Source organism: Dermacentor albipictus, chromosome 3 (assembly GCF_038994185.2).
Source record: "Dermacentor albipictus isolate Rhodes 1998 colony chromosome 3, USDA_Dalb.pri_finalv2, whole genome shotgun sequence".
In the NCBI taxonomy this organism is placed as follows: Eukaryota; Metazoa; Arthropoda; class Arachnida; order Ixodida; family Ixodidae; genus Dermacentor; species Dermacentor albipictus.
This window is the reverse complement of record NC_091823.1, coordinates 68083635-68104796: the sequence shown is the minus strand read 5'-3', so window position 1 is coordinate 68104796 and position 21162 is coordinate 68083635. Positions and strand designations below refer to the sequence as shown.

Genomic DNA, 21162 nt, shown 5'->3' with positions numbered 1-21162 from the left:
TAGTGTCTTGCAGTTTGAGCCTCGAGTATTACACAAAAATATCTAAACAATTATTTGGTGCGTGTCCTCTAATATGCTTCAAGAAGGTGCATAGACGCCTCTTGACTTCATCTGGTACTTCCATGGCGCGATACAAACGCGACAAGAAGAAAAACACAGTGCAAAGGTAATTATTAAACTCCTCGCTTTAAACGAACCTAACATATGTAGTTATAATGGATATGTAGTTATGGATATAATGGATATATAATGGATATGTAGTTATGTAGTTAAATGGATCTTTTTCTCTTTTCCGCTTTTCTTTCACGTCATCTTTAGATCAAGCTCCCAGGTTCAAATCAACTTTCGACGAGGTCACCGTGCGGCCGGGCAAGCCTGTCTCTCTGCATTGTGTGGCGCTGGGTGACCCACCTCCACGCATCACTTGGTCGTTGGACGGTGTATGGCCCATCGACAGCCGCCACGGCCGTGTCCGAGTACGAGCTGCCGGTCCAGATGCCAGTTCTGGCGCAGTCGGAGCCGAGGTGTCCAGCACGCTGTCTATATCATCGGCTGAAATCAAGGACGGCGGCTCTTACGTGTGTGAGGCGTCCAACTACGCAGGCGTGGCGTCGCACTCGGCACGAATCAACGTGTACGGACCGATTTTCGTTCGAGCGCTGGGAAACCTCTCGGCGCTGGCCGGTGGCACATTCTCGGTGCAGTGCCCGTTCGGCGGATACCCGTACGGGAACATAGACTGGGACAAAGGTGAGTGCGATTTGTTGCATAGAAAGGACATGGCCTTTTTAGGGAATAGCGCAAAAGACGGTCGAGGTGAGAGGCCAACACATGCATAGTGTGCTGCAAAAAGCGGCCCCCGAGTCAAACTAAATCTGACACGCGTCCTTCTTGAGGCCTGACATTACCACTGATGAAAATAAACACAAAATCAGAATTTGCATTGTACACTTGCGCAGTTTCTTGAGCATGTTGTTTGCGACTGCAAGAAAGCTGGTCACGTTAGTGTTAAAAAAGTGGTTGATAGTGCTAATCGGAAAATGACTTATAAGCAACTCCAGGTGTCGTGCGTTATTATGGTTTGAATAATTATTAGCTTTTTTCTGTGTAAGGGGTTTTGATACTAGGTGAGCTTTCTAAGATATTCTTTTTTTATTAGTTACAGTGCCTTCGCTAAAAACTCCAGTTGAGGGTTTAAGCTCGTGTCGTCCGGGTCATTTCATCTCGCCCGTGTGCCTATTGTGCAACCTAGAGTGTATGAAGTATTCATGAACTCATCTGTAGGTACAGTGTTCTCTTAATGCATTTTACTAGCCTGTCAAGTCCTTTGCATGGTTCTCTTCAAGGATATTGCCTTAGAACGAACTAGCCAGCATCCAGACATTAGTACAGGAAGGGCAAGCTCAAAGGAACTGGTGATACCGCGACCTGTGAGAAGACAGGTCTGAGGTAGCGTGGACAGGACTACAGGGAGAGAGCGAGGCGGATGTAACGGGGAGAGCACGTTACAAATGCTTAGATACTGTTGTTAGTTGATCCATATCGGGGGAGGGGGGGGGGGGGGGGGGACTAAGTTCTGCGACACCCGTGAGTGTTCCCGTTGCCCGCAACACCGATCTAGAAATATTATACAAGGTTTCGCAAGCTTCGATATGGGTAGCGCAGCGTGGCGCAGCTTGGCGCAATACAAATGTCACATGCGGCACGACCTCCGAGATTCACCGCGCGCGGAATCCAAACAGCCTGTTGGCCGCAGCATTGCCGTAACGATTTAATTAAGGGACTTTAGCATCGAACGAGTTTGCCCGAGTGGTCATTCTTCAGTTTTTCTCTCCCTTTCAGTGTTTAGGCTAGCTGCGAGCTTGCACTTTTTTGTGTCCATTGCTTGTTTAGTTTGGCTTTTCTTTTTCTGCCAACATGGTGACTTGTATATGCCGTATCTGCAGCATCTTCTCGGCCAATATTATTTATCCTTTAGCCATCGGTTCAATAGTGTGTGCTGGTTTTAGATATTGATAACTCAGAGCTTATTTGATTTAGTTTGAGTACATCACTACATTAGTTCGAGAGAAGCCAAAGGGAGGGATTGTGATTGTTTGACCTGCGGCTTCGTATCTCGAAGGAAATGACACATTCGACGTGTCTTCGTTGTCAGCTGTAATGAACCACGTGCGACTGATCTTGAAGACAAACTAGAGGTACGTTTTTGTCGCGATCAAAAGGGGAGTCTGAAAATTGATCAAGTAACGCAGGAAGTTTCCCTGTTGATGTCAAAGATTGGTTTGCTACCATTAGCGCTCTTAACGCTGCGGAACTCGACGTCGGAAGTGCGTTCCGGTCGTGGCGGCAGCATTTTGATGAGGCCGAAATGCCCATGCACTTAGATTTAGGTGCTCGTTATTGAACCCCAGAGGGTAGGAATTAATCCGCACTACCCCCCCTTGCGGTGTGCGTCATAATGAGATCGTGACTTCGGCATGGAAAACGCCAGGACATTTTTTTTTCGTTATTGATTACTAGAAGCGGACCGATGTGTTATGGCCCCACAATTTAACCTCGAAAATGAAGGTGTTCCGCCCTACTTATTCAGCAAGTAGTCTACACATTGGAAACCTCTTTAACGAATACCAAGGGGCACCCGCTTTCTTTTTACTTTGCGAAATAACGCAGATGGCCGGCGGCTGCCGCTGAACCAGCGCCAGATGGTATATCCTAACGGGACGCTACAAATCCAGAATATTGACCACGAGCATGACCAGGGCCAGTACACGTGCACCGTGCATGGACCAGACTCCCAGGTCCTCCATCGGACAACATCGCTGCTTGTGCGCAGTAAGTGAAACTTTATTGGTTCAGTGAGTGAACCTCCTTGTTTAACCTCCTCACTGCTGCTTCCGGCATGGGGACACTACAAGCCACTTGTCATTGTATACTGCAATATACTGTAAAAAGATAGGAGTACCTACTACCTTTACGTGTCCGCACCTAGATAAGGAAATTAGTTGAAATCTGCTAGTCATATCATATTCACTTTTCCGGAAGCTCACTGATGTTTTGCTTATACGTAGAGAATCATGTTTCTTAACGTGATTTACCTGCAAGGGTTCACGTGCTATGGTGTCCCTGCTTTTCCCTAGTGTTTTAATTTTGTCATAAAGAGGCATGCATGAGCATTCGGCAAAGTGCTATGCCAAATGAGCAAGCGTTCAGTTTTTCATATCGAAAAAATTGTGTTCAAGTGCCCTATCACTTATGCACCACCACACTTGCCCTTATTTACCTTTATATCTTGTTTTCTTAGCGGTAAAAACTGAGATGACTTAACAAAATGGATTCTAGTAAGCTCGTGCCTGGTCTTTCTCTAGGCGTGATAGACAATTTGGCCCCAAACGGTCGTCGACATTGACGTATTGGCTTTATCTGACGTTTCCATAGTAACATGTCAAGGCTGCTTTGTTCTTTTGAGAAGGCATAATTTTTTTCTACCTATGTTCGCTCATCTCTTACTGCTTCCAATATTTTAAAGCGGTGCTGCCTCTCGGGATTTTTCTTGCTAATGTCCTTTTTATGTGCAAAAGAAGTTAGCGGCTAAACCGGGAAAGTCTACAGTTCCAAAAAAATAAGAACAACAGCAAATAGTAACCAAGGAATAGATTTAAGAAACCTTCTGCGCTATAAATGAAACTAGCGTGGAAGACTTTCGAAGTGCGCTCGCGCACAAGTCACACATTTTATTCCTAACACCCTTTCATTTATATATTGAAACATCCAATGCCCTTTACTTCCAGACTAGATTATAACAAACGATATTGTGACTATTCTGACTGCTTCCGCGTACCTGCGATAGTGGGTCAATCGCCAAAATTAAAATGAGGGAACAATACCTTTGAGTTCATTAACGCCACTGGTGTACTGACGACATGCTTCGTGGAAAGTTGACAGGATAACGGAAGGTTGTTAACGTAGTTGGTGCCCTCCAACATTGTAATAAATGAGAGAGCTCTCTTTCTCTCTCTTTTTTTTGTGTGTGGCTTCATAGCGTATAAGCTTTTATTTCTAGCGTAGCTATGGTATAGAAGATTGAAAATTACTTTCGTGAAGGACCGTGGGCCGCAGACCAGTCCAGTAACGGCGTGCCCATAATTAAAATGCGTACGCGCCGAATTGAGTAAAGCACACACAAATGCAACAACGGAGGAGGCTGGGCTCAATCATCGTAAGTGCTTTTATAATGACGCAGCTTTTTTAAAAAGCACTGCCTGTCAATGAGCGGCCGCGTAATGGATTGCGCCGCACGCCTTCTGCTGGCGCGCAGCGTAGTCTACTGAACGGGGAAAGTTAGTGTAAAACATAGCAAGGAATTCTCCAAGCCTGCAGCGAGCTCGATAAGCGCCGCCTAGCAGTAAAGAAGGATCTAAAGTCCACACGATTTCGACACCTGAGTTTACACAGTAAACATGCTTTTGCTAACGAGTATGCCGCAGAGCGGGCTCCTGGGACCTCGCCACGTAGTTCAGTGCTTAATTATCCCGAGTAAAATAAAAATAGAAAGCAGAAATAATCCGCATAAGACCATTCTCTGCATTGCTGAGCTATTAGCGGGGCGTTATAATGAGGTTGACGTTGCTTACTGCGGTGATGCAATAGCTTCGCTCTGCTGGAATTTTGTTACAGTGATACGCGTTACAAGCATTCTAGATCAAAGCACCGTTGACGATAGCGGGGGGAATTTTACTCCTGCTTTACCGCAGTTTGTTTAAGGCACCAGTGTCCGGCAGCTGAGATCCACAGTAACTGAATGAGGGCTTACTCCGTCGTGGTTGTGGGCTCTGAAGTTATGGCACAGCTATAATTGAGAAGATGCATATGAGCAAAAGTCTGAGAAGACAACGAAACCTACCATTTTTTTCATTCATATTCTATGTCATACAGCTTGCCAGTGGTGGGCCACATATCGCAAGCTAAATGGAAAAGGTGAATGCCACTCAGAAAGGAACAGAAAGTCATGCGAGTTGGTTAACGTCTACTACGGTGGTGTGGCAGCGTTACGCATGCGTATACGAAATGAAAGATGAAACAGGACATTGCGCTGATCCGTAACACGCGCACATAGCCCACGAACGCCAGGACTGCAAACGCTTGACTATATTGGAGCTGGTTGAGTACTTCTATGCTTCTATACTCCAAACTTTTTATCCCGCGGTTATATGCTAGACCCTTGATTTGCAAGTTTCGGAAGCCTGCGCGCAAGCTCTGTTCATTACATGACTCGACTGTGCCCCCCACCTCTCCTCGACCCCCTCCCCCCTTCTCCACCTGTTCCCCCTCTTTATTCCTCAACAATTCGCAGCCGGGCCACAGATAACGCCATTTGGCTTCCAGGCCAACCTGCACGAGGGGATGCGGGCGGGTCTCACGTGTCTAGTGCACGCGGGAGACCCTCCGATCCGCATCGAGTGGCTACGCGACGGGAAGCCGCTGGTGCCGGGCGCCTACCCGCTTCCCGACGTGGCCGTGCTCTCTCCCGAAGGCGGATTCGTGTCCACGCTGACTCTGCCACGCGTCTCGTCGCGCCTCAACGGAAACTACACGTGCCGGGCCGCGAACGAGTACGCGTCAGCCGAGCACTCCGCCGAGCTACTCGTTAAAGGTGCGTTCTTGCACGAATCGTCATAGCTGCCTTAGTAATCTTATCATAAAAATAATGGCCAAAAGAAGAGCTTTATCGCGTGTTTCCTTCTTCACGTGGCTCCTTTGTTGCGCTCTTCCGAGAATGATGCAGCACCAACTCACCCAACGTTGAACACTATTGCTATTCATATTTTTGGCTTGCAAGAACATGCTGTCGGGCCCGCTGATTCATTGTACTTGATAAGTTTACAAGAGCTCAGGTAAAGCTAGGACAGGAAATTACCCGGCCACACCCGCACCCGGCGCTTATTTAGGCGTCCGAGTTTTATGTGTTCGGTTTTCTATTCATTTTTCTATTGACAAATTGTGAATACTAACACGTCAAAATCACATGTGACCATTAACTTACTAGATGAAAATCACTTAGCTTCTTGAATAAATCAACCATCAAGAACCATAAAAAAGTAGGAAAGATGAATAGAGTACGCCATCAAACTTATGAATTTGCACCAACTAGGTACTGATGTTCAAAGTGCTTATTAAGGTCTCAGTTGAATCTTCTAAGTAATGAGTAATGAATAATGAATAAAAGTGGAAATTGAAAACTTATCCGGAATTAAATGAGGCATCATAGTGCCGATAGCATGACACTGCGCCTGGACTTGATTTGCGCCCCTATAGATGCGACTTTAATCGTACAGCGCCATCATCTCGCACTTGTGAATTCATTCATTCATTCATTCATTCATTCATTCATTCATTCATTCATTCATTCATTCATTCATTCATTCATTCCACCGCAACAAGTTGGAGAAAATAGAACAATCACATCCATGTTATGCGCCCGAGCGAGGACAGATGTCCTCGCGAAGGAGAACACATGTCAGTGTCACACTCCCTCTGCAAGGGAACCTGTTAACGGGTGTGCGTTCATTAATAATGCGCTCGCAGTGCCTCCTGCCTGGACTATGGAGCCAAATGACACGACTGCCGTGACAGGACGCTCAGTTTACGTCGACTGCCAGGCCAGCGGCGTGCCCCAGCCCCATATTCGATGGAAAAGCGCTGCAGGTGATGACTAAACTACTCAGCACGAAGCCTGCTCTGAATAAACTTTACGAGGCACCGCGCACGTCGACTTGTTTTGGCAGTTGTGGCCGTCGGAAGGAAGAACGAAATTCACAATGAAGCTAACGCAAGCTGCTATAAACAGGCAGACGCTGTCACTGCAGCAATTGATCTGTATCACAGAAAGTTAAAAAAATAAAATAAACGAAATGATGATGGAAGTTAATGAAGCAACAGACAGCCACTTGACTGGGTGGACAACTTGAACTTTTAAAGCTCTTCTTATTGTGTTGTTGCTAATTCGGTAGTACTAATGCATTGGCTGCCGAACAAGTGCTGCCGGCGTGACTACACACGGGACACTCCTTCGCAGAGCCTGTGAGTCCAGCGTCGCAGTTCCGCACCATCATCAGCAACTCGCGCATCCACATACTGGTCAACGGGACACTCAGCATCCGCAGTGTGGAGCCCGGGGACGCGGGATTGTATCTCTGCGAGGCCTCGAACGGCGTGGGATCCGGCATCAGCCGCGTGCTGCATCTTACTGTGCGAAGTGAGTTACCGGCAACGCGCTTGCAACTACGTTACCATGTAGCGCCACGCACATTTATCGTTGTACCTTTAAAAGTTAGCTGTCCAGTACCCTATATTGCTCATTCGTGCTATTAAATCACCACAGTGGGATCTCACTAGCTTTCCTGTTATATAAATGGCGGTGAGGCGAAACATGTTTCAACCATGTAGCTGCTCTGAAAAAGACAATCAACCCCAACTGTCGCCGTCTGTCCTAACTGGTAATGAAATTGGTTGATTAAAATAAACATTAACCCGATAATGGATAGTGCGTTGTTTCGTATCGGTAGAGAAAAAATCATTCCAGTGTTTCTTAAAAATAACGTTGATATAATTCTTTAGTGCATTTGATCGTTCTGTTCACTACCTGTTTCCATGGTTTACCTGCGACCCTCAACCTTAATTGCTTGCCAGGTGCCCCACGCTTTGCGAGCAAGTTCACGACCGTCTCCGTGCGCCGAGGCGAAAGCACCGAGGTGACCTGTCCGGCTCAGGGAGACTCACCGATACGCTTCCACTGGCTCAAGAACAACCTCCCACTCAACGTGTTGAAAGAAAGGAGGTGATGGAATTCTTTATAAGTTTTGCGGAGAACCGCGCCAGTCAGCGCCAGTGTGTGTCGTGTCTTTCTTTTTGTGGCTCGTCTTATATGTTTGCGCTGTTACGTTTAGTTCAGAAGTATGTACCAACTAGGCCCAAATGAAGTGTTGCCGAAACTAAGGGCTACGTAAATCATTCTTCAAGACGAAAGTAGCGCAAAAACAACAAGCAGACAGACAAGTCCTTTACTCCTTTTGCGCTGTTACGGCCGAATGAGTCGCGTGAATTGCTGTTTGGATATGAAGCCCAGTTGAAAATGACGGTAAAGGGCGAAAAGTCAAGATGGCAAATCCCAGTTGAAAAAGCCTCAATCTACGACAGATTCCTATTCTCTTAAGCATGTTTTTGTAAAAAGAACAAAACTCTCTATCTTTACTACATAGGCCTACATAAACCTATAGACTTATACGCCACGGTAAGACAAAAACATTTTCTTTGGATTCCGCGTAACTAACAAGGACGTTTCCAGTCGCGCGATGTCTTCACGTTCTTTTGCTTCCATCCTTGTGTGCGCTCGCACAGTCTTTACTGATGAACCCGAAAGCCTACGTAAATGTTTATTCATAGTTTTTCATGAGATGGTTCATTATATAAAAATGGCAAGTAGCAGTGTTATAGTGTGTGTCGGTAAACGGACTCAATTAAGAGCCTCGTTGACATTAGGAAATCCGAACTGAGTGAGAAAAGAAAAGTAAACAGAGAAAAGAAAAGTAAACTACGACAGACATTTGATTCAATCTCGTGTTTCTGGAGGAGCAAAACACACGCACTTCTTTTTTGTAAATATTTCCCAAAGAGCTGTGATGCTCACAAAAGCTCTGCAGAACTTAGATAAAGATATGTGTAGATTAGGACCGGAATCACTACGTCAAAATTAAGGAGAAGAAAATAAAACAAAACTCGTAGTACTAACTTGCTGCTTTGTTTTAAGGAAATGGAAAAAAAATTGCAAAATCAGAACAGATCACAGCGGAGAACGAAATGTCCCGAACACCATTACTCTTATCTTGCCTCTACGTATTTCAGGTACTCCCGGATGGAAGATAGAAATGGCGAGGTCACCGTCTCAAAGATCAGCATCCATCAGGTGGAGAGGTCAGACAACGCTGTCTACACCTGCCAGGCGACCAATGAGTTCGGCGAGGATTCGACCAATATTCAACTTACCGTTCAAGGTTGGGCGGCTGCAGCGAATAATGCTTAGAATTGACGTTTTCGTTAGCAAATTTTTTTGTACGTGACTAAAATAGGAAGCCTACATGCAATCGCTTGCGTGTAGGCTACCTTGACTGGAGTGACATATCAAAGGAACTTAGACTAGGACGAAGAGCAGTGCTACACGTGCAGCACGTGCGGCTGTGAAACGGCTTTCACATACTCTCTCTTTGTTCGTTCACTGTTACTCGGATTGAGACACAAAGCAATTGGCACGCTGTAGTATAAGAGATCGCTATCAGAGCAGATGCCCCCAGTCATTTCACAGAAATGCCATTCGCGAGGCAGCTGCGAAAGCGGCGCTTTAGCCGCTGCAGTATACAGACCTACATCAGAGGCTCTTACAATGCTACTCACCAATACACTAGTGCTGCTCGCCACAGCGTTATTTTTGTCCATGCCTTCATAGTCAACAGGAAATACATATGACTAGCTTCCCTGTATTTTTCAATTCATTTTCTCTGCATCTACTATAACTAGTTTTAACATTTAGTGAAAGAAGTTAGAGAATGAGACGCACGGCATTACACGAAAGCGAACTGTGCGAGAAACTGCGCTATACACGTCAGTAAAATTGTATAGACTATGCTAGAATACAGGATTGTAGAGGGAAAGAAATGAGGATGAAGCTCACCCATGAGGCATTATTATCTGCTCGACAGTTTGCCAACCTCCCCGTGAGTTGTTATGTGCCAATAACTTTAAGCTCATCATCACCATCATTACGCAGCTAGACGCCTGAGACATTAACCACTGAGCTAGGGCGCAGTGGTACAGTGTTTAGTTATTTGTGCACAGTGCTGTGCACGCAACTAGAAGTCCACAGCCGTAATGATACTGCGTTCTGCGCAACGTAAATAAAAGGCCTTTAAAAGCTATCGCTGTTCGCTGTTAGAGGCTGTTGCTTCCGCAGTTAATGTCATTAGAGCTGGTGAAATTTGATATCTTTAATGCAAAATATTTAACTATAAAGTCACACTAAACGTGAATACCGAACCTTATCGTGGCTCTGATAAGGGTGTCCTTGACATTATTTATATTCGAAAGCAGAGAGTATGATTTAACTTTGTAGAAAGAAGGTGGATTTCTTTACGATTGATTTCTAAGTTGACGTGATTTACTTTGCAATTCAATTCACAGCTTGCCGCAGTGCACCTTGTTATATTAAGACAGCGGAGTCGATAAATCTGAACTGGCTGTTATGGTTTATTTTACAACTCTAATTTTTGATCCATAAAATGTTCAAAAAGAGAGTTTGCCCTATGAAGTCGTCGTTATCGAAAAAAATTTTTGGAAGTACCTCCGGCCATCTGGTTTCGCGATAGTGAGTAGTTTCTTTTTCTTTTCTGTAATTCTTTTGTTTTACCCTATTATCTCTTGACAGGGTAACGTGTCTACGTTCGTGTTTTATTTTGTTTATATATTTTTTTGTCTCGTGCCCTGATTTAGAGTTTGGGCACAGGATCGTCGAATTGAACATTTCTTTCCGCTCTGCAAACTCTCTTCGTGAGCATCGCTGCTAACGACAAATCCAGAGCCTGATATTCGCCTCCTGCGCAATGGGGGCTGTTTTGTCTATGCCTTTTTCTTGCTTCTGAGAGCGAAAGCCGAGGCACACGGCCGTGCTCCTTCCTTTCACAGCTAATTAGAGGAACAGAGAGAGCAATTAATTTGGCTTTATCATTAGGAGCACTCGCACCAGCACTGCCATTCGGTTTTTCGCTCAAACGAGATCTTCGTCGGTACTGACCTCGTGGATATACGAGAGAGTGAGAGAGAGAGACAAAAGAAATACCTCAATCTACTATGAATAAAAGAAAAAAAATGAAAGCGAGCCTGTTTATGTGAGGGCTAAAACCTGCCAATGAAGGGGCTTGAAGCAGCAGCTCTGCCCGGGTGTACCGACACTTGTTTTCGTTTGCTCGCACTTCACTGGCTTGCTTTCCTAATGCAAAATATATTCGTATAAATGGAAAGAGTTGTGCGTGATAGATTTTTCTTTATCAGTGCTTTCCTGCAACTTTTCAACTGCGCACACAATCACACATTGAGAAGTCGCTAAATAGCTCGACAAATTTTGTTCGCCAGGTGGTATAAGGAAAAGGCTTATAAAGTGCTGGAAATATAAAGTGCTGGAAAACTCGCGAAGAGTTGCTTCGATTCACGTAAGCCTAGACTGTTACCTATGTTTGGCTTTGCAGCTTCTTGGGGGGACGAGGTGAGTAAGAATTTTCGCAGTGCCTTCGCAGGAACAGTGAAAGAGAGAGAGAGATCAAAGCAATGGAAAGAGAGGGATGTTAACAAGAAAATATCTCCGGCTGGCTGCCCATAGTGGGGAAACAGAAAAGGGGTAAGAAGGGTGAGCAAAAAAATGAAGGGAAGAAGGAACAACAGAAGACTTTATCTGTGGGTGCTTTATCACGCAGTCGGTGAGCATGCCACACAGTCATGCACAGTGTTAATGTCCACACAAGCTCACACAGTGTACAGTGTCACACTGTCCCAATTTGTCGTACAATCCGGTGTCTATTAGGTAACGCAGCAGTGCTTTTAGAGCGTCTCGCACGACCGTCTGCATAGGCTGATGGACAATAATTTTGCTTTCTGTGGGCGGGCGCTTGTTCAGCTGGTCCAGTGCGGAGGAGAGTGGCTGCTCTTTGCCGGCGAAAATGAGGGTACTCACGAAAAAAGCTGCGAGGTCATTTTGCTGTGGCCGGAAGAGGTCATAAAGTTGGCTATTGGTCATTTTGATGGTAAAGGGGTACGCATCTGAATATTATATTGTGAGCCATAGACGGACTAGAAGGGGGATATCATGCCTTGAGAGAACACAAGAAACACAACGCCGTATGTTAACATCCAAGGATGTTTGTAAATTCGCATGAATTCCACTGTTTCCATGTTAGGTTACGTGCTAGTGCACGTAGTTTCTATCGCGAGAATGACGCTAAAGCCATCTGGGGGCTGAATCCCCCAAGTTTCTGTTACGAAAAAGCCGTTCGCCATTAGTTGGCAATCTTCACTAAAGGTATGTCCAGCATGATGATTGGCTGGCACCCATTATTTCTGAGAGCTTTAATTTAGGAACTTCATCACACGGACCTTGTGTTTTTCTGCGTAAAATCAGGTCCTTCAGGATTTAGTATATAGCTTGTGTCGACGTTATTTGACTCTGGGTTGCTGGAGAATGCCTCATAGTAATAAAACTTCAGTGTGTGATCTTCTTGCGAAACTATCTCTCTCATCAACTTCTTGAAGAAAGATAGAGATCACGACGCCACGTCTTCACAGGAAACCAATTTCTTTTTGAATTCATGCATGCTTGCGTGTTCTTGGAGGTATATATTTGTGTTCATGATTACTATAGCTGCAACTGAAGTGTTAGCTAGCTCCAAATAAATTAAGGAGCATTAAATAGTTTGGGCCCCTGCAACTTATATTGCAAACTAAACGCTTTAGACCGTGTTCTTTTATGGCAGTCTCAATGTGCCTATACTTTCTAGCCAAAACACAGCGTTGTTTCGTTAGTTAGTATTTGAGTTGATGACCGGCCAGGGAATCGGTGTACTGAGCTCTACAACTAAATATAGCGCTTACGTCATATAACTCCTGCGTTCCCTGAAGCACTTAGGCATGGGCCTCAACCGAATTTGCAGCGACACTGCGGTGCTAGCTTTAAACGCCCGCCGCTTTCCGTTTAACCGTGAATAAGGTCTATAGAGATAAAAAAGGTCCAAGCTTATGATAACAGCGCAAGGATGTTTTATTGAATAAGCGCTCTATACCCAATGGAGACATAATCCAAACGTAATGCTCTTAGTTAAACAAACTATAGTTCCCGTATGATATTTCACATTACTGAGATAAGTTTGGGAATAACTTGAAATGGTGACATGTGTATGAAAACTGCCGTTGGTAATCGCAAAGTTGGGGATTAACAGAGGTAGGGAAATAAAGCAAAGGCAGCGAAATTTACCATGGGCTCAGCCTGTTGGCTATCCTACATTTGGGGAAAAGGAAAAGGAAAAGGAAAATAAGAAGAAAGAAAAATAGAATTGTGCGCATATCCACAGGTACATAGTGTGTCACACCCACAAGTGGAGTCAAACGGCTCTAATTACAGAGCCTTTTTGAACTTTCTTCAGAATGCTAGGATTGCATTCAAATTTTGAGCTTCTTTTTAGTTTTTTTTTATGCGAGAAAGCAGCCCTCGTCGAAAGAAAATGTAAATACGCACAGTTGAATGTAGGGATTACTAATTATGTTAGTTGAAGTGCACAATAAACTTACCTTAGAAATAAGACATGCGTTTTCAAATATTCGAGAGGAAATACATATTCCTGAATATTTTACGTTTATCATTACTTGTCCTGTTGCACCATCAGCCGCTAGTCGGGGTAGCAGCTGGTTCGTCCATGCATATTTTTACCTTCTGCCTACACTTGACTATATACTGCGCAGACGTGCCGGACCCTCCGGGAGATATTGACGTCCGAGAAGTGGGTAGCCGCACAGCCCGGATCACGTGGTCCACTCCATTCACGGGAAACTCGGCCATTACACAATACGTGCTCCACTGGAATACGATCGATGGTGAGCTGAGCACTTTGTTATATGCAGTGCGTATGGCTGTATTTCTAGTATACGATCATAAATGCGTGTTTTTTTGTGCTTTCAGCCTAAATCATAGATCGTTGGATACTGCTAGGATATTCTTTGGAGTAGTAGCTTATTAAAATCTTGCCAAAGTGCGTCGCATAGTCATGTGATTTTTACGTACTTGGGAATTTAGGATTCATTATTGTGTTTGATATACCAGCATGTTTGATTCGTCACGACTCTTGAACACCGAGTATTCGTACTCGGTGATCAAATGGCCGTAGAACCGAAAAAAAAATTGAAGTCGCCTTGCTGTTTCTGTTTCCAAACATTGCCTTATCTTCCTGCCTTCGAAGGTAGCCATATGCGTACGAGACAGTTCACAGCGTTTATAAAGTAAAAAAAAAGTGCATTCAAACGTTTTCAAAACTTCAGAGATATGTTCCAATAAGCGGGAGTGATATATGTTGGTGAGAACAATTGTGTGCTCCAAATGTGTGCGCATTCCTTATAGTGCGCTACCAAATGTTTGAGCCATTTTCCGGATAGTAGTTTCCGCCATTGCTTCGCTAAGCTTCCGCGACCTTTAGTGAGAGAACGGAGGGCGGGTTTCTCCATTTACCACTGCTGAATATAGGCCCATAAAAAGTGACGCCGCGATGTGGAAATGGCACCTCGATATTTCACCTAGACATCTGCTTCGATGCCTTGCGCAACTAGGAGAGTAGGCTCCTATGAAATAAATCACCAACAGCGCCATCAAGAGAGAAGCTCGACGAGAGCTGGCAGAGCTCCTTGTTTTTTTTCTCTCGTTACGTTTCTTTCGTTACCTCAGAGCAGTTGAGCGATAAGCTGTGTAACAGAAACACGCCATCAACTCGTAATGCAGTTCATCAGATGTCAAGTTGACAGTATTTAATGCAGCACAAAGCAGAATGCATTTTAGAATATCAGTGAGGCATTGATAAGCAAAAACTTAAGGGACATTAGTCGATCACGTAGAAAGGCAGATCTGCTAGGATAGACAGCAGCGCAGATAACTTAAGGATGACGGAACTGCGTCTCGAAATGACGAAAGCTGTTGACCCATAATATTGACGCATCAAAAATTGTATCCCTGGCTCCCTTCTGGCGTCGGCATTAACAAACGTTGTGCGGGAATGGTACCTAAATACGCGGGAAAAAGTGGCATACCCAACCACTTTATCGAACTGCGAGTGCTCTCGATATGAGGAGTGGCTGGTGTTCTTTATTTGAGCGGGTGGAGCGCAATCGTTTTTTCTTTATCTTTGTATAGATTTGCGAACGTAATACTAGAATATGACTTTTAGAAAATTCAAAAGCGACGTGTTCAGAAGCATAATGTCTCAAGAAGGCGATATAGAACTCCGCTAAAAGAAAACGAAATGTTGCCAGAAATAATTGCGGTGGCCGGTTTTTGAAATTTCTCCGAAGAGCTCTTTTATTCATTGAAATTATAAAAGAACCAATTTAGTCACCCCATGACGGGGACAAATACTCCTCTCCAAATAGCATTAATAATAATGGACGGTTGCTGCGAATCCCCGAATCCCAGTGACGCACTTCCGGAGTCGTTATGAATCCAAGTGGGAGATAGCTTGGTGCAACCGAACAGCCGGCTGCTTTTCCAAGCAGTACGTGAGATGGAGGGAAGCGAAAGCTGAGAGGAACTTTGATAACGTATCCGGCGCCGACACCCATAATAATCCTCATCGATGATAACCGTCGTCGCGGTGAACAAAGCGAAATGCCCTCTTCGCTAGCGCCACCACGGGACAGGGTGTGGTCACGTGACGCCATTGCAAACGCATTTCTCGGCTGCTGTGACGGCAGTACTGGGAGCGCCTCTCGGCAGCTCTGACCTGGGGCCATGTAACGTAAAAAATATTCAAATCTCTTTCCCTCCCAATCTCCTGACGTTAAATTTACGTAATCGCCGACGCAAGCACCCACAGCGGGGTTTGAACAACCCAATCAAACGCGCTCTTCGTTTATACGAAGTCACATTTGTTCACATTCGAAACGGATAGCATCGCCTACCTTTAGATGTCTGTTTTTTTTTTGGCCTAATTGGCTGACAAGAGGTGAGGAGAACGCAGAAGTGCAGAGGGTTTCGGTGGTGCCGAGCTGGCGCAGCGGCGGTAGGTAACCTGATGAGGAGGGTGGTGCCGGCGTCTGCGATTGGCCAGCTTTCCCTTGCTTGGCTTGCTCGGCTGATCGAAAGTCACGGCGGCGTCCAACGCACGGTAAACAGGCCGCTAAAACGGACCCTCCACAAAAAGAGTTGGCAGAGTGATGTCATATACTTGCTTATGAAGGGCTCGTCAACGTTATACTCTCGCGCAAAAACTGTCATAATACGCAAATAAGTATTTTTTCTCCCCGGAAGCGCCTCGTAGCCAGTGTCGAAGCGACCGGTCGGCCGCCATGTCCTGTTTCTGTCTCAACGGAGCAGTCAGTGGCAATTTCAAAAAAAGAAAACCCAGTTTTGTTTGGTATATTATGCTTCTTTATTGCGTACATTCCACTTTGACGTGGTGAGTTTTGGCGGTTCTGTGACGTCGCGTGACAGACAGGTGACAGATAACCGTCGTAGGTCAGAATATTGCGGTCACCACCCGAAGATTTTTACCTATAGGGCTAATGGTGAAAAAGGCATAGCATTGAAAATATTCTTTTTGCATTGTTCGTCCTAATTACGCACAATCATTGGGTACACGTGATATTGGTAGAGGAGCTTTCGGCATTTTCATTAAGTCGCGTGACAGAAAGGCCAAGTGGGTGTGTCCCGAAAAAATGCTTGACCGATCGTGGAGGGCTAATGGCAAAAAAATAAAATAGAAAGACTTTGGAATAGCTTTACGCTATAGCGCCCCTGGAAACAGTCGATAGGAAATAACCATCTGCATGCAGCCAAAGCCCGTCTTTCAGACCACCCGAAGAAGATCGGCTCCATTGCGCTAAAATGCTCGAAAACAACCATCCACAAATGCTACTCCATGTCAAGAGATGCTTTAGTTAAGCGGTTATGTAGATGTATTACAACTGACGGCGATGCCTACACAAATGCGTTTTCTTTCATCGTATGCAACGTGTTTTTATGCAATGTTCATGTTTATCCACCCTGAAGGTCCCACTGTTTTTTTCATGCAAATTTGGATGTTTATGCGCTAAACCACTCAAAAGCATTACGAAATGCCAACTCCAGTTCTGCGGTTGCAGAGTATGAGACGTTTGCACAGCGATGCCACAGAAACGTAGGTTATATATGGTATTTGTCGAGGAAAGAATGTTGATAGCAGCCATACTCACAGAGAAGTAAGAAGCATGTCTAGCTATATACTCTGAACCTCTTGCGTCAAAGTCGCTTTGCTATATATATAAGAAATCTCACAAGTACACGGAAAAAGAACGGCATCAGTTTAGGAGAGTAAACGCAGTCTCGTGTAGTCCTGGACACACAAAATAGTACTGAGGCAAAAGCGAGGACAAGCTGCACCACACACTATACTTATAGAGTATTGACGCGTATCCTTAGCCAATTCCCGGTTTTAGTCAAACTTCGCTTTGCCCAGTCTCCGATTTGTGCCAAGAACTAGGAACATTTCAGTGTCAAACGTTCTGTGGAGAGAGTGGCTGCCACTGATCACAGTCTTTCCGACCGTCGAGTACCATTTTTATTGAAATTGTAAATCAATTGCGCCCAACACTTTCGAGCAGACGTACTCAATGACAACAGCGGCTTGGTTCAGCGCCATTAAACTGCGGGCCGTTGGTCAGCCGAACGAATCTTAAAACTCGTCCAACATGAGTAAAAAAAGTACTACATATTGCGCAGTACGGTTCCACATCTAGCAAATGGTTATTGCTTCTAGCTGTGCCAGCATCTGTACTATTTCGAAACTTTCCTCTGGGGTACTTCTGACCAGAAGAGGACACGGTCACTTCGCTCTCGTTACACTTGCGCTATCTTTTTCTCCTTTGCCCTGGAAGCTAGTCGCCACCGCATGACAGCGGTTCTCGCGGAAAGATGATCCAGCGGGGAGATGGAAGGGGAGGTGGCGGAGGTTCGAAAGCACTCAGAGGGGCCGTCTCCAAAAGCGTTTCTTGACGAGCGAACAAGAAGAGAGGTCGCGTTCCGTTGCGGCGATCCGTCGGCATCCCCATCATCGTCCCCCAAGTCGTTGTCGTCATCGATGTCGCATCTGCTTCTCAGAGTGGTCAGGTTTGCTAAGCGCCGCCTCATTGAAAACGCGTCTGCTCGAACGGGCCAAATTCCAGGGCGCTGGTCGTTGCCGCAGACCAAGGGACAAGAGACGCTGCCTGAATGTGAGGAAACGTAGGCTGCAGTACAGCTCCCATTTTTCCTTCTTTAATACGGGCTGTATAGTTTATCGAAACATCTTTTATGGGATTTTTTTCGCAGAAACGTGCACATGCTTTTTATTGAGCGACTTTACAGAACAGATTTCCAAGATGTTGTAGACAGGACAAAAAAAGCGCTACAAAATAAACGTTATCACGGTGGTCACTGACTGATTTCGCAAGCTAGAACTTGATGAAAGTGAAAATGGAACAGATAATCATTTTTCTTTACGAGTTCGCGGCATGTTTCATGATGATACCCGACTATGGCTTGAAACACAATTTGAAGAAGTCTCAGTGATATAGGTTTTACATCATCGTCGTCGGCAGACACGTGTCACTTCACTACTGCTGCTTATATTTTGTTATCGCTGTGCGGATATTGGATATATCGAATATGAGCCGTATAGTAGGGGCTGGGCTGTCGAATTCATAGTCGATTCGAGAAATTATTATTCGAAGCTGTCGAATGTTCGTTTCTGTTCGAATATAAGGGATAACAACACGTATTGGAATTTAGAGGGAGAAAGACCGATAAAAGTGGAGACTCTTGCGAATGATTCTGCTGCATAGGGTGTTTGCTGTGAAAATCCAGCAGTAGCTCAGCCATTGTAAGGAGTAGCCGACTTTTGCTCAATATAAATCATACAATCAACGCGGATATCGTGTGTTTAAGTATATTCAAATATGCGTCCTCAACATAGGTGAAGCGATTTACTATGTGGACAATGTCCCAACGTTTGCACCTATTTAAAGCTATGTTTAGTGCCGTAGTATTAAAATTTGCTGCTTCCGCAATCACCACGCTCTATCGGCATCTGATGACCTGTCACTGCTGTCTGTTTACTGCGCGTCATTATGATGGCGCACAAAATGCGATCACCTTCAACTTGCTTCTCACAAATTCTGGAGTTGACAGGATTTTCATTTCTGAACGCCATTCCATGTATGAATTGATGTATATATGCCTTTCTTTCATTTACGAAACAGACTCAACATAACTTTCATATTTCACTTCGTTCAGAAACAAAGAAATATTTGCTATTTCAGTCGATATTCGCAGGTTGTTTTTCTCGAACATTGGTATTCGATTCGCTTCGAAATTATCGCTAGGCCAAAACATCTAACCTTGAACAAAATAAGTATGCAGGAATGATTTACGAATATTTAACAATATTTATAGTTCTGCAATACAAAAATGCTTCTACACTGCTACAGAATACATATATACAGAGAACGGCTACGCAGACGGAAAAAATGACGCCCTACATTATCATAACCACTTACAGTCTAGGGCTTCACGTGCAGAAACCACGATCTGATTGTGAGGCATGGCGTAATGGGGGACTGCGGTATAAGTTGGACAACAAGGGTTTTTTTAACGTGTGCCTCAGGGCAACTACATGGACGTTTCTGCATTTCGCTCCCGTCGAAACGCAGTCACCGTGGACGTTGACCTCGAGCTGATCAGCGCTATGCCAAAGCCAATGAGCTACCGTAGCAAGTCGCTGTCACTGTTGGTCTGTATGTCCTATGTCGCCACAGCCAGCGGAAAGCACGTTGATACCCTCCCAGTCTTCCTCTTTGTATCTCACTGCCAAGTCGACCCAATTTCCCTCTCTTTCTTCGGTCGCCTGATGACGCCTCTCTTCTCAATGGGCTTGTCAGGCATCTGGCAAGACACACTGTCGGTGTCCGGGCTAGAGACCAAGGCCACAGTGCGAGGTTTGCTGCCGACCACGAGCTACCAGCTGCGAGTTCGGGCTCACAACGCTCTTGGCATCGGCGAGTACAGCGCACCCGTCGACTTCACCACGTCTAAAGAGCGTGAGTGCTCGCCTAACGCTCACTTCATCCTAGTTTGCTCCCCCCCCCCCCAACCCCGTCCTTGCGTATATGCGATTCTGTTGTATCTTTCAGTAGCAATTTATTTGTTGAATTACTGGGTCGCGTCTGCTATTGCTACGCGTGAGTACGCGCAAGAAAATGTGGTGTAGTTACGATTATGGGCTCGAATTATTAATAATGTTTTTAATGAAACAGATATTGAATTCAGAAAGGGATCATGGCCAAACGGGAACGCTTGCGTTTGCTTCGATGAGAATGTTGAACGTTATACGCGGAGAACGTTCTGGAACCACTTGCAAGGGAATAGATCGGAGGGTCGCACGCTAAGCGAAAAGCATTCGACGATCCAGCATACGTTGACAAAGTATACAGAGAGAAGACCAGAAAAAAAAAAGCATGTTGGCAGCAGGGGAACCTAAAACCTTTCGATTTACCGTTCCAATCACGGGATGAAACTGATGACGTTGCCATGGAAGTGCGTTGTAGAGAGGGACAAATTGATTCTGTGGTGTCATGTGCTGGTACCGTCGGTAGAGCTCCCAGCTTTTGTATAATTTATTTATGCACCTTAAGCACTGCGATGAACATAAAGGCGTATCACTTTTTAGGGAGGAGGAGGAGAAATAGACGGAAAGACAGGGAGGTTAGCCAGTTCTCAGACCAGCTGGCAATCCTGCGCTGGGCGAAAGGCGTAAGGGAAATAAAAGATAATAGAAAGATGTTACAAAGAAAAATGAAATAAGGAAGGAAGAGTAAAAATAAAAGAGAATCAGGAAAGGAGAATATGGCTCTGCTTAAAGTCTGTCTCTAAGACCAGTTCTCCGAAAGAAGTGCAGCAACACTTTGAAAGCCTTGCATGTTGAGGATGGTCTCGGTTAGTGTCTCAGGACGTTTTCCTGCGACAAAGGGCGTTTGTCAAGACTATATAGCAATTTTGAAAATTATTTCCTGAGCACACTGAAGCGGGGAAACTCTCAGAGAAGGTGGGCGATTGTTTCCTCGCAGCTACAGTCATTGCAAGTAGGGCTGTTGGCCATACCCATCCTAAATGAGTACGCATTCGTGAAGGCCATGGCCAGCCACAAGCGACACAGAGGTGTCTCCTCCACACTAGGTAGTCCTGACGGAAGGGGGAGCCGTAGATTCGGATCCAAGTTGTGGAGACGAGCGCTGGTAAATTCCGTCGACTTCCCCTGTGCAAGTGTAAGTTCACATGCGAGCGAACGAAGCCCTGTAGCTGCG

General features: G+C 45.1%; 1 protein-coding gene across 1 annotated transcript in view; it reads left to right on the top strand.

Moving 5' to 3' along the window:
* Positions 1-21162, top strand: part of LOC135905551 (cell adhesion molecule Dscam1-like) — a 448511-nt gene that overhangs the window by 401950 nt on the left and 25399 nt on the right. Inside the window, exons 10-18 of the mRNA XM_070536454.1 lie at positions 319-750; positions 2671-2832; positions 5351-5650; positions 6583-6702; positions 7073-7252; positions 7687-7834; positions 8899-9047; positions 13549-13680; positions 19741-19899. Of these exons, the coding sequence (XP_070392555.1) occupies positions 319-750; positions 2671-2832; positions 5351-5650; positions 6583-6702; positions 7073-7252; positions 7687-7834; positions 8899-9047; positions 13549-13680; positions 19741-19899 (1782 nt within the window). The remainder of the gene's footprint in view (positions 1-318; positions 751-2670; positions 2833-5350; positions 5651-6582; positions 6703-7072; positions 7253-7686; positions 7835-8898; positions 9048-13548; positions 13681-19740; positions 19900-21162) is intronic.